General features: G+C 40.0%; 2 protein-coding genes across 29 annotated transcripts in view; one reads left to right on the top strand and one right to left on the bottom strand.

Moving 5' to 3' along the window:
* COMMD9 (COMM domain containing 9) overlaps positions 1 to 17375 on the bottom strand; it is a 1186740-nt gene that overhangs the window by 288026 nt on the left and 881339 nt on the right. Inside the window, exon 1 of one of the 28 annotated variants that reach the window (XM_050759504.1) lies at positions 12319 to 12322. The exons of the other annotated variants lie outside the window; for them this stretch is intronic. The gene's annotated coding sequence lies outside the window, so the exon portion shown is untranslated. Of the gene's footprint in view, positions 1 to 12318; positions 12323 to 17375 lie in introns of those variants that run through there. 28 annotated transcript variants of the gene reach the window in all.
* RAG1 (recombination activating 1) lies at positions 391 to 12136 on the top strand. Its single transcript, XM_050759433.1, has 2 exons — positions 391 to 547; positions 5668 to 12136. The coding sequence occupies exon 2, from the start codon at positions 5682 to 5684 to the stop codon at positions 8811 to 8813; it is 3132 nt and encodes a 1043-aa protein (XP_050615390.1). The 5' UTR covers positions 391 to 547; positions 5668 to 5681; the 3' UTR covers positions 8814 to 12136.

Genomic DNA, 17375 nt, shown 5'->3' with positions numbered 1-17375 from the left:
AGTGTTGTTAATATCTGATGAACATTCACAAAGAGGCAGACATCGTTTCAAGTATTTTCCTGTAACAACTCTCATCGTATAACCTTATTGACTCTTTGAGGTACACACTACTAGCATTTCCTTTTTACAGATGTGGAACTGAGGCACAGAGATATAGAACCCTGGCATAAGCTGGGGCTTATACTGACTGATAAGACCATTTCCAACCCAAACATTCTCAGGGAGGCAACTGGCAGCCAGTGCGCCAGCAAACTCGCACATCATTCTACACTCAGGCCTCCTCTGAGCTAAGCTTCCTAAAGAGCCAGGTGGCAGCTGGAGCTGGGGTCTCCTGGCTTGTGATTGGCTGTCATCATTTGTGGTTAGCCCTCCATGGTGGGGGAGGCTGGGAAGGACAGTGGAAGCTGATAAACAGCTCAGCAGCATGTTCTGAGAAACGAGAGCAAGGAGAGAGCAGAGAACACACTTTGCCTTCTCTTTGGTATTGAGTAATATCAATCAAGTTGCAGACATCTCAACACTTTGGCCAGGCAGCCTGCTGTGCAAGGTAACACTCATACTTTTCATGCCTTGAGCCAAAATATTTATTACATTTTTATGTTTCTAACTAGAAGTGCTTGAGCTTTCTTTCCTTCCAGGTGATGAGGGGATGGAATGAGCAAAGCTACATCAATTTTTTTTTAACATATGAAAATAAAAAAGGTATAAGAGGACAAGTTTAGGGCCACTGAGGGCCCAGTTTAGGGCCACTGAAGGTTCATAGAAAGATGCAAAATATCTGAATTACTATAAATGAATGCTATTGTCAGAAGAAGGGTTTAAGGAATGCTTCTTGAATGAATGTGTACAAATCAGCAGAAGGTAACGTGTGAGACTCTTGGAAATAAATACTGTTAGTTCAGGCAAGAAAAATAGTCAGGAATGCAAGTTCTAGGATGGGAGGAAATGTGTGGTTTCCCAGGTATGAACAAGTATTACCAGGCATTTCCTGAACTAGATTGGCCTAAGTAGGAGACCAATGTTTCTCGAAATATCCACTCATTTTAGAATCACTGAATGTTTAAAAATGCAATTCCTGGATTCCTTCCCTAACAGCCAGACTCTTTAGGACCTGATGATCTGCATTTCTTTTTAAAAACAAGTTCACTCATGATTCTGATTTGTATTAATTTAGAGAATTGCCATGGTAGAGACCCTGCTTTGAGGTTTTGTTCTTGAGTCAGGATTCCTGGCCAGGGATTGTGATGATAAATTTCACTTTCTGAAGTGGTTTATGCAAGAGGTTGTCTGAAGGAAGAGCAAGGATCATAGTGCTATTTTGTGGATACTTGAGACTTATAAAAACCCTTTGTATTTTGTCACATTTTTGTTGTGTGATGTTTGACAAAAGACAGACGATGGTATTTGCAGAGTAAATGAATAAGTGGAACAGGTGTGATAATGAGAGGTCACACTTGAGCACACAGGTATTACTTGAAAATTGTGTACAGACTAAGTTGAAGACATTAGGAGGGAAGATTGTGGGCCAAGTAATGGGGTGTATGTGTGTGTGTAGGGTGGGCAGCTGGGATGGAAATGGGGGCTGCTGCTGCTGCTGTGTCCTGGCCTCCTGAACTAATGATATCAGTCACCAGAAACTACTGTTCCTGCACTGTCCAAGCCACCCCAAACTAGTTTGTCGAAATAAATCTGTGCTGTGTGGAGGGAGGCACCCCTGCAGCTCTGATGTCAGATGGCAATGCTGAGATGGCAGTGCACGGTGGGGACAGGGCTGAGCCAGCACCAACCACTCAGCCTTTGAGATCCTGAGGCTGGTCTACTGCTGAGATCTTTTGTTAGAAGAGAGGAGATCAAGCATTTGCAAGGTTTCTGAGTGTCAAAATCTGAGTCCAAGATAACTCCTTCACAATCCTAACTTCATTCTGTCTGCAGGTCCATATTTTAGCCTGCTTTCTACATGTCTATCTGAAAAGAATGAGAAGCTAAGGGTGGTGGTCAGATTTGAAATTAGCCAGATCTTAAGCTTTTCTGGGGGAAATTTAGAAGAAAATATGGAAAAGTGACTATAAGCACATATAAATCTAGTCTTTAAAACAGTTTTATCCAGAATAAATGTATCACAAAGTTAATAAAAATAGTACTTGCTTGTTTTGAATAATTCAAATGATACAAAAATGAATAAAATAAAAAGTGCAAGAGGCCCTCTTATCAATGCCAATTCTATTTTTTTCAGAAATTAAACACTGTTAAGATTTTAGTGCATATCCTTTCAGAATTTCTGTGATTTCATATATGTACAAATACAAACATTATACACAAACAGAATCCTACTATACTTGCTATTGTCATTCTATTCTCTGCTTTTTCATGTGAGCATCTTTCCATGTCACTGATGCATACAGAAATTGCACATATGCATCAATGCATACAGAAAATTAAATTTTCTGCATGGTTTTCCACTGTATGTCTGGACCATAGTTTATTTAATAATGCCCTTTGGGTAATTATTTATATTGTTTCCTGCTTTTTCAAAGTAACAGTTTTTGAAACAAATCTCTCTGTCTTTATATAAATATTGTTGTATTCCTGTGGAAATGTTTCTATTGGATAACTTCCCAAAAGGAGATTTATTGCACCAAAGATAATATATTTAAAAATTTTAAAGACATTGCTAAATTGTCTAGTAGGCATTTGATACCAGTTTATACTCCTCCCAAGAATGTATGGAGATATCTTAATTTCTCCATGCCTTCATTAATGCTGAACCATATAAGTAGTTTTAATCTTTGCTAATTGAATAGATAAAAAATATCTAATCTAAACCTAGTTCTTAAAAGTTATATTTTCTACCAAAAGTAATACATGTCTATTTTAGGGAGTAAAAATCACAAGTAAGGATAAAAAATAGTGCAGTAATAAACACAAGAGTGTAGATGTCTCTGAACATACTGATTTGATTTCCTTTGGATAAACACCCAGTGGTAGGACTGCTGGATCATGTAATAATTCTATCTTTAGTTTTTTTGAGGACTTCCGTACTATTCTTCATAGTGGCTGTACTAATTTACATTCCTATTATTGCTTGTCATTTGGATAAAATCGATTTTAACTGGGGCGAGATGACACCTCATTGTAGTTTTGATTTGCATTTCTCTGATGATCAGTGATGTTGAGCACCTTTTCATATACCTGTTTGCCATTTGTATGTCTTCCTTTGAGAAATGTCTATTCAGATATTTTGCCCGTTTAAAAATTGGATTATTAGTTTGTTTCCTGTAGAGTTGTTTGAGCTCCTTATATATTCTGGTTATTAATCTCTTGTCAGATGCATAGCTTACAAATATTTTCTCCCATCATGCGGATTTTGTCTTCATTTTGTGGATTGTTTACTTTGCTGTGCAAAAGCTTTTAACTTGATGCAATCCCATTTGTCCATTTTTGCTTTGGTTGCCTTCCACAGGAGTATTTAAGTAAATGTAGTTTGGTAGATTTTGATATAGTAATTCAGGTCAGTGGGAGTCAAGGGAGAAATGTGTAGGGAAGTGAGATACTTCCAGGGATCCTACCACCATGCCTTATGATTGACTTACTCAATTTGAAAGTCAGTATTAAACTTGATGAGCTCTAGAGACGGTCATGCATTTTAAAAAGAATTACTCATAATATTATCTTGGAATACCAGAGAGCAAGTGATTTAAGAATAGTCTGGGAAGTAAAATGCTAAAGGAATGAGAAGGTATTTGGGGTTGAGTTCAACCTAAGAGGCAGGGAAACCACAGGGAAAGACCTAGCACCTGCCACAGAAGATAATTAGGAAGCAGAATGGAACTATAAGCAATTTTGAGGTGTTCGTTGGGCTGCAGTTGAAATAATTTTTGAGGTTAATGAGACATTTGAAATGGCTGTGTATTGTTTTAACTCTTGCATAGTCCTGCATAGGTAACAATCTAATAGGATTTCTCTGTTAATCAAGTCTCAGAAATTTGCTTTTAATTTTTATGAAAAACACCCATTTCTTTTTTTTGAGACAGAGTCTTGCTCTGTTGTCCAGGCTGGGGTGCAGTAGTGGGATCTTGGCTCACTGCAACCTCTGCCTCCCGGGTTCAGGCGATTCTCCTGCCTCAGCCTCCTGAGTAGCTGGAATTACAGGTGCCTGCCACCATGCCCGGCTAATTGTTTTTTGTATTTTTAGTAGAGATGAAGTTTCACCACATTTGCCAGGCTGGTCTCACACTGACCGCCTTGGCCTCCCAAAGTGTTGGGATTCCAGGCATGAGCCACTGCACCCGTGCCCCAAAACACCAATTTCTGATGCGTAATGCTTGTAAGATGGAACAAACTTCAGTAAAGCAGGGACTTGAAAAGAGTCTTTGGTAGCAGGTGTCAGAGTTAGCCCTTGCCCCTCTGTACCCCCTAATCCCACCCCTGTTGAAAGTGTGTTCATCTGAGAATTTGTCTCCATAACTATGTGACTATAAAAATTCTCATCGATTTTGTTAGTTGATCAATTGAGGGGAAAACATATGTTACTTTACATAACTGGTGGGTCGAAAGAGTTAACCCAGGCAAATTTGAGATAGGTGGATGGGATGATGGATTGAAAATATAGTTGCTCTTTTTGCAATTATGTACTAAGTAATTTGGGAAAGATTGGTCTAATTGGGTCAAAAGAGTACACCTCACATGGCATTGTTAGACTTTTTTTCTGCATCGCTAGAGATCTGTGCACTACAACTGAAATCAGTAGGGTTTCCTAGCATATGCAATTGCCAAAATGTTTTTTTAACAGAAGAGAAACAATACTCCCACCTCTTCTTATTATGTTACAAACTATAGTGCTAATGACCATCGACCGACAATGACTTTCAGGATGACCTGTGTGAGTTTTATCTGAAACCATGTGAATTTTTCATCTTAAAAGTCCCTCAGAATCTCAGTTTATGTACACTCTGGTTTGTTGCAGGTTTAGAGTTCTGTGGTTTTTGTTTCTAATGTAGACGCAGCCTTATAATTTACAACAGCATTCACTAATTAAAATTGTAAGCATAATTACTATCCATGATACTTATTATTAGTTTGCACTCATAAAGCTCAAAATTCACTTCATCCTTTCAAGTAGTGAATAATTAGTTTCTTTGAGTTTGCAGCTTTATCATCCTTTTATGACCCATTTGGAAGAAATAAACAACCAACCTCCCGGAAGACTGCTTTAAAAAGCTGGAAAATATTGTCCAGCTAGTGCAATGAGGCTAATACAATGTGGAAAATACTACTTTTCTTTAGTGTTAGTAGCCAATTCATCTTTACATTTACTGAACAAATAACTATTGAGCACCTAATGTATACTAGGACCCTTGGGGAGACAAAGATAAATCAAAGATTCTGTCCTCAAAGACCTTAAGGTGTTTGTGGAAGGGAATAAAACTTTACATGTATATATCTAAACATTTATATGTGTGTAACAGGTATAAGTAACCGTAAACACTGTCAGAACAGGAAATAACTCTGTGATCAGCACCTAACATGATATATTAAGATAGAAGATTTAATACATATCTTTTGGAATACATGAATAAATAATTGAATGTGTTTATTTTTATTACTTATAAGATACACCAGTGGGATATTGATATTGGTCTTAATATGACTTGTTTTCATTGTTCTCAGGTACCTCAGCCAGCATGGCGTCCTCTTTCCCACCCACCTTGGGACTCAGTTCTGCCCCAGATGAAATTCAGCACCCATATATTAAATTTTCAGAATGGAAATTTAAGCTGTTCCGGGTGAGATCCTTTGAAAAGACACCTGAAGAAGCTCAAAGGGAAAAGAAGGATTCCTTTGAGGGGAAGCCCTCTCTGGAGCAATCTCCAGCAGTCCTGGACAAGGCTGATGGTCAGAAGCCAGTCCCAAATCAGCCAGTGTTAAAAGCCCATCCTAAGTTTTCAAAGAAATTTCATGACACTGGGAAAGCAAGAGTTAAAGCCATCCATCAAGCCAACCTTCGACATCTCTGCCGCATCTGTGGGAATTCTTTTAAAACTGATGAGCACAACAGGAGATATCCAGTTCATGGTCCTGTGGATGGTAAAACCCTAGGCCTTTTACGAAAGAAGGAAAAGAGAGCTACTTCCTGGCCAGACCTCATTACCAAGGTTTTCCGGATTGATGTGAAGGCAGATGTTGACTCGATCCACCCCACTGAGTTCTGCCATAACTGCTGGAGCATCATGCACAGGAAGTTTAGCAGTGCCCCTTGTGAGGTTTACTTCCCGAGGAATGTGACCGTGGAGTGGCACCCCCACACACCATCCTGTGACATCTGCAACACTGCCCGTCGGGGACTCAAGAGGAAGAGTCTTCAGCCAAACTTGCAGCTCAGCAAAAAACTCAAAACTGTGCTTGACCAAGCAAGACAAGCCCGTCAGCGCAAGAGAAGAGCTCAGGCAAGGACCAGCAGCAAGGATGTCATGAAGAAGATCGCCAACTGCAGTAAGATACATCTTAGTACCAAGCTGCTTGCAGTGGACTTCCCGGAGCACTTCGTGAAATCCATCTCCTGCCAGATCTGTGAACACATTCTGGCCGACCCTGTGGAGACCAACTGTAAGCATGTCTATTGCCGGGTCTGCATTCTCAGATGCCTCAAAGTCATGGGCAGCTATTGTCCCTCTTGCCGATATCCATGCTTCCCTACTGACCTGGAGAGTCCAGTGAAGTCCTTTCTGAGCATCTTGAATTCCCTGATGGTGAAATGTCCAGCAAAAGAGTGCAATCAGGAGGTCAGTTTGGAAAAATATAATCACCACATCTCAAGTCACAAGGAATCAAAAGAGAATTTTGTGCACATTAATAAAGGGGGCCGGCCCCGCCAACATCTTCTGTCGCTGACTCGGAGAGCTCAGAAGCACCGGCTGAGGGAGCTCAAGCTGCAAGTCAAAGCCTTTGCTGACAAAGAAGAAGGTGGAGATGTGAAGTCGGTGTGCATGACCTTGTTCCTGCTGGCTCTGAGGGCGAGGAATGAGCACAGGCAAGCCGACGAGCTGGAGGCCATCATGCAGGGAAAGGGCTCTGGCCTGCAGCCAGCTGTTTGCTTGGCCATCCGTGTCAACACCTTCCTCAGCTGCAGTCAGTACCACAAGATGTACAGGACTGTGAAAGCCATCACAGGGAGACAGATTTTTCAGCCTTTGCATGCCCTTCGGAATGCTGAGAAGGTACTTCTGCCGGGCTACCACCACTTTGAGTGGCAGCCACCTCTGAAGAATGTGTCTTCCAGCACTGATGTTGGCATTATTGATGGGCTGTCTGGACTATCATCCTCTGTGGATGATTACCCAGTGGACACCATTGCCAAGAGGTTCCGCTATGATTCAGCTTTGGTGTCTGCTTTGATGGACATGGAAGAAGACATCTTGGAAGGCATGAGATCCCAAGACCTTGATGATTACCTGAATGGCCCCTTCACAGTGGTGGTGAAGGAGTCTTGTGATGGAATGGGAGATGTGAGTGAGAAGCACGGGAGTGGGCCAGTAGTTCCAGAAAAGGCAGTCCGTTTTTCATTCACAATCATGAAAATTACTATCGCCCACAGCTCTCAGAATGTGAAAGTATTTGAGGAAGCCAAACCTAACTCTGAACTGTGTTGCAAGCCATTGTGCCTTATGCTGGCAGATGAGTCTGACCACGAGACACTGACTGCCATCCTGAGCCCTCTCATTGCTGAGAGGGAGGCCATGAAGAGCAGTGAATTAATGCTTGAGCTGGGAGGCATTCTACGGACTTTCAAGTTTATCTTCAGGGGTACCGGATATGATGAAAAACTCGTGCGGGAAGTGGAAGGCCTTGAGGCTTCTGGCTCAGTCTACATTTGTACTCTTTGTGATGCCACCCGTCTGGAAGCCTCTCAAAATCTTGTCTTCCACTCTATAACCAGAAGCCATGCTGAGAACCTGGAACGTTATGAGGTCTGGCGTTCCAATCCTTACCATGAGTCTGTGGAAGAACTGCGGGATCGGGTGAAAGGGGTCTCAGCCAAACCTTTCATTGAGACAGTCCCTTCCATAGACGCACTCCACTGTGACATTGGCAATGCAGCTGAGTTCTACAAGATCTTCCAGCTAGAGATAGGGGAGGTGTATAAGAATCCCAACGCTTCCAAAGAGGAAAGGAAAAGGTGGCAGGCCACACTGGACAAGCATCTCCGGAAGAAGATGAACCTCAAACCAATCATGAGGATGAATGGCAACTTTGCCAGGAAGCTCATGACCAAAGAGACTGTGGATGCAGTTTGTGAGTTAATTCCTTCGGAGGAGAGGCACGAGGCTCTGAGGGAGCTGATGGATCTTTACCTGAAGATGAAACCGGTGTGGCGGTCATCATGCCCTGCTAAAGAGTGCCCAGAATCCCTCTGCCAGTACAGTTTCAATTCACAGCGTTTTGCTGAGCTCCTTTCTACCAAGTTCAAGTATAGGTATGAGGGAAAAATCACCAATTATTTTCACAAAACCCTGGCACATGTTCCTGAAATTATTGAGAGGGATGGCTCCATTGGGGCATGGGCAAGTGAGGGAAATGAGTCTGGTAACAAACTGTTTAGACGCTTCCGGAAAATGAATGCCAGGCAGTCCAAATGCTATGAGATGGAAGACGTCCTGAAACACCACTGGCTGTACACCTCCAAATACCTCCAGAAGTTTATGAATGCTCATAATGCATTAAAAACCTCTGGGTTTAACATGGACTCTCAGGCAAGCTTAGGGGACCCATTAGGCATAGAGGACTCTTTGGAAAGCCAAGATTCAATGGAATTTTAAGTAGGGCAATCACTTATGAGTTGGTTTTTGCAATTGAGTTTCTCTCTGGGTTGCATTGAGGGCTTCTCCTAGCACCCTTTACTGCTGTGTACGGGGCTTCACCACCCAAGAGGTGGTAGGTTGGAGTGAGATGCTACAGACGCTCTCAAGTCAGGAATGGAAACTGATGAGCTGGTTGCTTGAGCCTTTTAGTGAGTTCCGAAAAGCAACAGGAAAAATTAGTTATCTGAAAGCTCAATAACTCATAACAGGAGTAACTGCAGGGGACGAGAGTAAACAAAGATCTGTGTGTGCTGGGGAACTGTCGTGGAAATCAAAGCCAAGGTTATCAAAGAACAGCCCGCGAGGCCAGGAAAGAAATTGGTCCTGTGGTTTTCATTTTTCCCCCTTGATTTATTATATTTTGTATTGAGATATGATAAGTGCCTTCTATTTCATTTTTGAATAATTCTTCATTTTTAAAATTTTACATATCTTGGCTTGTTCTATAAGATTCAAAAGAGCTTTTTAAATTTTTCTAATAATATCTTATATTTGTACAGCACAATGACCTTTACAAAGTGCTCTCAATGCATTTACCATTTGTTATATTTATGCAGAATTACTTTACATCAGGACAATTTTGAGAAAATCAGTCCTTTTTATGTTTAAATTATGTATCTATTGTAACCTTCAGAGTTTAGGAGGTCATCTGCTGTCACAGATTTTTTAATAATGAATTTAGAATACACCTGCTAGCTACAGTTAGTTATTAAATCTTTCAATAATATATATTTACGTAGCTATCAGAGTGTGATTCTTTATTTTTGCTTTTTAATTTCAGGTAATTTAGAGTTTCCAAATTTAGAGCTTCTGCATACAATCTTAAAGCCACAGAAGCTTATAAGAATATAGGTTAGCTTGATGTCTAAAAATATATTTCATGTCTTACTGAAACATTTTGCCAGACTTTCTCCAAATGAAACCTGAATCAATTTTTCTAAATCTAGGTTTCATAGAGTCCTCTCCTCTGCAATGTATTATTCTTTCTATAATGATCAGTTTACTTTCAGTGGATTCAGAATTGTGTAGCAGGATAACCTTGTATTTTTCCATCTGCTAAGTTTAGATGGAGTCCAAATGCAGTACAGCAGAAGAGTTAACATTTACACAGTGCTTTTTTTGAGGAATGTTTTCACACTCATTTTTCCTTACAACAATTCTGAGGAGTAGGTGTTGTTATTATCTCCATTTGATGGAGGTTTAAATGATTTGCTGAAAGTTATTTAGGGGTAATAAATACTTGGCTTGGAAATTGAACACAGCCCTTTTGTCTCCCAAGCCCTTCTTCTTTCCACCACAAATTAATCACTATGTTTATAAGGTAATATCAGAATTTGTTTAGGATTCACAACTAATCACTGTAGCACATGACCTTGGGATTACATTTTTATGGGGCAGGAGTAAGCAAGTTTTTAAGTCATTTGTGTGCTCTGGCCCTTTTGCTAGAAGAAAGCAACGCAAAAGCTCCAAAGAGCACCCTAATCCTCTTGTGGCTCCAGTTATTTGGCAACTATTATCTGCATCCTTAGGAATTTGGGATTTGCCGGTTGCTGGCAATGTAGAGCAGGCATGGAATTTTATATGCTAGTGAGTCATAATGATATGTTAGTGTTAATTAGTTTTTTTCTTCCTTTGATTTTATTGGCCATAATTGCTACTCTTCATACACAGTATATCAAAGAGCTTGATAATTTAGTTGTCAAAAGTGCATCAGTGACATTATCCTAAATGGTATGCATTTGGTGCTTCTGCAGGAATTCAACTCAGTATCTTTCATTAACAAATACAGCAGTTTTCCTTGCTTTTTATATGCAGAATATCAAAGTCACTTCTACTTTAGTTGTCAAAAACATATGCATATTTTAACATTTTTGAAAACTCTTGGTTTTGTTTTTTTTGGAAATGAATGGGCTACTAAGCCACCCTTTCCCTTCATACTGCTTAATCCTTCCACCATGTCTCTACACTAATAAACGGCTAAATTCACATAATTATCCTATTCCCTGAAGTATGGTAGTGCTGGTTTATAGATTTTTTTTTACCCTTTTCTACTCTTTTACTCTATTGGTGGCACTGTAAATACTTTCCCATATTAAATTATCCTTTTCTAACACCGTAGGAGCTATTTTGAATGCATATGACTAAGAGCATGATTTATAGCACAACCTTTCCAATAATCCCTTAATCAGATCACATTTTGATAAACCCTGGGAACATCTGGCTGCAGGAATTTCAATATGTAGAAACGCTGCCTATGTTTTTTTGCCCTTATTGTTGAGATTGCAATATGCTAGACCCTAGTTTTATACTACAGTTTTATTTTTAACAATGCCTATTGCAAGTGCAATTACATACTCCAGGGAAATTCACCACACTGAATGGAGCATTTGTGTGTGTGTGTGTGAAGTATATACTGGGACCTCGGAAGTGCAATGTATTTTTCTCCTGTGAAACCTGATTCTACAAGTTTTCATGTCAAGTCACTCAGGTGCATTGCAGGGACCAGTGATAATGGCTGATGAAAATTGATGATTGGTCGGTGAGGTCAAAAGGAGCCTTTAGATTAATAAACATGCACTGAGAAGCAAGAGGAGGAGAAAAAGATGTCTTTTTCTTCCAGGTGAACTGGAATTTAGTTTTGCCTCAAATTTTTTTTTTCCCACAAGATATAGATTGAAGATAAAGATTGCTTCGGTTGAGAGTGTGGGTCTTGCATTACATAAAACAATTCAAATTCCACACAGATAAGAGGCAGGATATGTAAGCGCCAGTGGTAGTTGGGCCGAATAAACCATCATTTGGATGCAGGTGGTTTTTGATTGCAGATATGTGTGTGTCTTCAGTGATTGTATGACAGATGGTGTATTCTTTTCATGTTAAAAGATTTTAAGTAAGAGTAGATACTTTGTACCCATTTTACATTTTCTGATTTTAACTAGTAATCTACATAAATATACCTCAGAGATCATTTTTGGCAATATTTTTTGTTTTGTAGAATTGCACTTCAGTTTATTTTCTTACAAATAACCTTACATTTTGTTTAATGGTTTCCAAGAGCCTTTTGTTATTTTTATTTTTTCTATTTCAGAGAAAATTCAGGTACCAGGATGCAATGGATTTACTTGATGCAGGGGACCTGTATTTCCATGTCAAATGTTTTTAAATAAAAAGAAATATGAGTTTCAATACTTATTTTTATATTTTAGTATTTCCATTCATTAATATTACGGTTATTGTCAGCAATTTTACATTTGAATATTTGAAATAAAAGTTTAAGATTTGAAAATAGTGTGTTTTGTAATTTCTCTTCAAATATTAATAATAATATTGAGTGCAGCATTTAAAAATTAACATCATTTACTTTGAGAGAAATACAGAATAAATTTGGTGGTCTTTGGATTAAAGGACAATTGAATAATGATTATGTGAAAAATTTATCCTAATGGAGATGAGACAATTTTTCCCCCCAGATACATAGGATAAATGGTAAATCTTTTTATTTGTTTTTTAACTTTTTTGGGAATAGTGAAAATACAGACTTATTCTCCAGAAAATTCACATACTTATTATATTAGGTCACTCTTGGCATTACTATAAATAAATACCTGAGACTGGGTAGTTTATAAAGAAAAGAGGTTTCATTGGTTCACAGTTTTGCAGTAAGTATGGCACTAGCATCTAATTCACCTTCTGGTGAGGCCACAGAAAGCTACAATCATGGCACAAAGGGAAAGGAGAGCAGGAGCGTCACACAGCGAGAATGGGAACAAGGGTGGGGAGGTGCCACACACTTTTACACAACCAGATCTCATGTAAACTTGCTGAGCAAGAACTTGCTCATCATCGTGAGAATAGCACCAAACCATCTGTAAGGGATCTGCCTCCATAATCCAATCACCTCCCATCAGTCCTGACCTCCAACATTGGGGTTACATTTCAACATGCGAATTGGAGGGGACAAATATCCAAAACATAGCATTCTGCCCCTGGCCTTCCAAATCTCATGTTCTCCTCACTTTGCAAAATACAATCATCCCCTCCCAACATTACCCCAAAGTCTTTACTCATTCCAAGTATCAACTTAAAAGTCCAAAAGTCCTAAGTCTAGAGTCTCATCATTGGAGACTCAAGGCGAATTTCTTCCTGATCCTGTAAAATAAAAATCAAGTTATTGACTTCCAAGATACAATGGTGGTAGAGGCATTGGACTGACATTCTCATTCCAAAAAGTAGAAATTGGCCAAAAGAAAGGGGTAATAGGCCCCACACAAAACCGAGAAGGGCAGACATTAAACCTTAAAGCTCCAAAATAATGTCTGTTGACACCATGTCCCACATCCAAGGCATGTTGCTGCAAGCGGTGGGCTTCCAATGCCTTGGGCAGCTCCAGCCCTATGGCTGCGCAAGGTGCAGCCCCCATCGCTGCTCTCAAGAGTTGGAGTTGAGTGACTGCAGCTTTTCCCTGCTGAGGTTGCAAGTTGCAGGTAGCCATACCACTCTTGGGGTTAGAGGGTGGTGGTCCCATCCCACAGCTCCACTAGGCAATAACCTGGTAGGGACTTTGTATGGGGGTTCCAGCTCCACATTTCCCCTCTGCATTTTCCTAGTAGAGGCTCTCTGCAAGTGCTCACCCATAGAAAACCCAGGTTTTCTCATACATCCTCTGAAATCTAGGGCGAAGCTGCCAAGCCTTCTTCTCTCCTGCATTCTGAGCACCTGCAGGCTTAAAACCATGTGGAAGCTGCCAAGGCTTATGGTTGTGCCCTCTGGAGCTGCAGCCTGAACTGTATCTGGGGCCCTTTGAGCCAAAGCTGGAGCTGAGTGGCCTGAATGCAGAGAGCAGTGTCCCAAGGCTGTGCAAGGTAGCAGGGCCCTGGGATTGGCCCCTAAAACCATTCTTTCCTCCTAGGCCCTGGGCCTGTGATGGGAGTGGTTGCCTCAAAGATCTCTGAAATGCCTTCAAGACCTTCCCTTTGTCTGGGATAGTAGCACTTGGCTTTCTTTTAGTCATGCTAATCTCTGTAGCCAGTGGTTGCTCTGTAGCTGCTTGAATTCCTCCTTTATCACAAAGTCAAGCTTCAAATTTTCCAAACTTTTACATTCTGCTATCATTTTAAATATAAATTCCAAATTTAAGTCATTCCTTTGCACCTGTATTTGATCTTAGGCTGTTATAAGCAGCCAGGCTACATCTTAAATACTTTGGTGCATAGAAATTTCTTCTACTAGATACCCTAAGTCATCACCCTTAAGTTCAACCTTCACTGATCTCTAGGATGTGAACACAATGCAGCCAAGCTCTTTGCTAAGGAATAACACAGGTGACCTTTACTCCAGTTCCCAGTAGCTTCCTCATTTCCCTCTGAGACCTCATTAGCCTACCCTTCACTATCCATATCTCTCTCAGCATTTTGATCATAACCATTTAACCAGTCTCTAATAAGTTACAAACTTTCCCTCATTTTCCTATCTTCTTCTGAACCCTCCAGGCTCTTCCAATTTTAACCTCCGCCTGTTACCCGGTTCCAAAGCCACTTCCACATTTTCAGGTATCTTTATAGCAATGTCCTACTCCTTGTTACCAATTTTCTGTATGGGGCCATTCTTGCATTGCTATAAAGAAACATCTGAGACTTGATAATTTATAAAGAAAAGAGGTTTATTTGGCTCACAGTTCTACAGGTTGTACAGAAAGCATGACACTGGTGTCACATACTGAAAGTGGGAGCAAGGGGTGGGAGTAAGGTGCTCCACACTTTAAACAATCAGATCTTGCATGAACTTTTAGAGCAAGAACTTGCTCATTATCATGAGGAGAGCACCAAGCCATTCGTGAGGGATCTGTTGCCGGGATCCAATCACCTTTCACCAGGTTCTACTTCCAACACTGGGGATTACATTTCAAGGTGAGATTTGGAGGAACAAACATCCGAACAGCATCACTTATATGCTCAAAATTTTGGTCAGAGTTGTTGACTTTTCCAGTGTCACTCAGAAAACGGCAGAACTGGCTACAGTCTGAGTGCTTTTAGTCAGTGCTTTTAATAATAATAATAATAATAATAATAAATAATAGTAATAATAGCTATCATTTACCAAACTTTTTTGTGTGCTAACCACTTTGCATAAATTTTCTTATTTGATCTTTTTGAAGTGGATACTCCTATTTTCTCCATGTTACACTTGAAATAACTGAAGCTTACCTCAGCTAGAAAATGGCAGAGCCACATCCACACATTTTTAAGTACCATAGACCCACCTTAGCTGGACGTTTCCTAGCTCCCTTCCAGTCAGGGCTGAGATTCAGTCTGGCTGTCTCTCTACAGCTATACCATTTTTTAAAAATATTGAAATATGTTTGTATTTGTAGGTAAATAGCCTGTGGCCCAAGACCCAAGTGCTCTTTTGCTACTCTCACAGCCCTACTCTATCTTTCAGGAACTGGGGATCACTCCACAATCCAGCAAGTAACTCACAGCACTGCTGGAGGCCTCCGGACCTGGGTTTTTAAACATTTGAATATTTGAATGCTACCTCTACCTTTCAGAATGTAGCACCTTCTTACCTTTTAAGACCCAGGTAAAGTCTGCATCCTTCTCACCCTTTCTAGTTACTTCAGCCTATATATTAAATACATATTTGTAGGATGCCTTTTGTGGGCAATGTGGGCTTGGCAGAGGAGATACAGTGGTGAAGAACATAGACGGTTTCTGCTCACAAACAGCTGGGGAGAGATAGACTTCAAATCAACAATAGGACTCTAAATGCACTGCCACACACTCTAGTAGGTGTCATGAAGGAAAAACACTAAATGTGATCAGAGCATCATAGGTGCAGTATGAAGTACAATAGGACAATAGAATTTAACCTGCGGTATCAGAGAAAGCATCTAGGAAGAAGGAACTTTTTAGTGGAGACTGGGAAAATGAGTGGATGAGGTCAGGTAGGTTACCTGGAGTGAGAGACCTGGAGTAAAGTTAGTCTGTGGAAAGACTCTGTGATGGGAGAGCAATTGTCAGTGTTTAAGAACTGAAGGAAGATAAATGTTCAGGAGCCACCTGAAGGAGGAGCTGCTCTGGAGAATCAGGCAGAGGTTTCATAATGCAGGACCCAATGGACTTGAGTGCTATCACAAGTGCAAAGGAAAAAACCACTGAAGAGTTTGAGGCGGGCCAATGAGACAATCCACACCACAACAGCAGTGGGGCACGAGTGAAATACTTTTGGAAGATATAAAGTATGAGGGAATTGATCCAAGTTTGAGAAGGGTTATGCAAACGAAGCTAAATGATGGGGTAGCAATTTCAAGCATTTTTTTTCTCCTCAATGATACCTGCCTACTGATTCACTTGTCTCACTTCTTTAGATGACTGTGCCCAACTCTAGGCAGGAGGAGATGAAGGAAGGTTCTCTGTCCTTGGTAGCCTCATTTTTTTTTTCATGAAGTCAGTGTTTCTTTCCCTGACTTTTTTCCTTCTTTCTTTGGAAATTTTCTTTTTTCCCCCTTTTGGCCTTTATATAATCTTTTTCTTCTTTTTGATGATGACAACGTATTTGTACCATCGCAAAATACATACCAACTTACTTGGAGGCCAAGACCTGTAAATTATTTTTATACTGAGGTCTGATCCAGGTCTAAATAAATACCTAATCTCACATAGACATTTTTTCATCTTTTCCTCAAGAAACTGAAACTTTTTCATAATTGAAAATTGATGATTTAGCCGTCTTTTGCAAACACACAAACCCTGCCTCTTTTAAGTTATCACTATACATTTTGCATAGCATTTCAAATAGTCTTTTCTACATTTCCAGTTATCTTGATCACGACATCCCTTCAGCAGGTCTAAAGAAAACAAAGGAAACTTGGAAATATTTTAGCCCAATTTCTTAATTTTCCCAGTATATCCCACGTTAAAGAAAAAAATGAACTGTTATTGCACGGACAGCCTGGACTACACAGTTTCAAATTTGAGTCTATTATTTTATTGTCCACAACTCTCTTGTCCTGCCACTTTTCCCCATTCTATAGTGGGAGTATAAATTCACTAAAGGTGAGGCTTATGTTTTATATTTCTTTTGCAGGTCTCATAATATTTAATGTCCATCTTGGATTTTCAATAAATGCTGACTGATGTATACCCTGAATAAGCCTACTGGGAGAGGAATTGAGCCATGGATTCAGGAGATTTTTATTCTTAACCATCCTCTTAAAAGGAGTAGTATTGATAACTTTTCTTTTCTATTCTCACAAATTGTGATTTAAGTGAATACACACATTTTTTTGGATTGATATCTGGAGACAGGGTGAGGAATTGGTTTTCTTAGAAGTAAGTGTGCAATGTTAGATGTTTCTTGACAGAATTAGGTTTGGAAAATGTGTTATCATCTATGGTGAAGTCCAAGCCAAAAAGCAATATTCTATGCTAGAGTGGAATTTTGTGGCATGTAAGTAATGTGGAATTCTTGTCACTGTGTATTGCAACGGCTGTCTATTCTATCAAAATTTACCATGATATC

This window comes from Macaca thibetana, chromosome 14 (assembly GCF_024542745.1).
Source record: "Macaca thibetana thibetana isolate TM-01 chromosome 14, ASM2454274v1, whole genome shotgun sequence".
NCBI lineage: Eukaryota > Metazoa > Chordata > Mammalia > Primates > Cercopithecidae > Macaca > Macaca thibetana.
The sequence above is the reverse complement of the archived record's forward strand: the minus strand, read 5'-3'. Positions and strand labels throughout refer to the sequence as shown.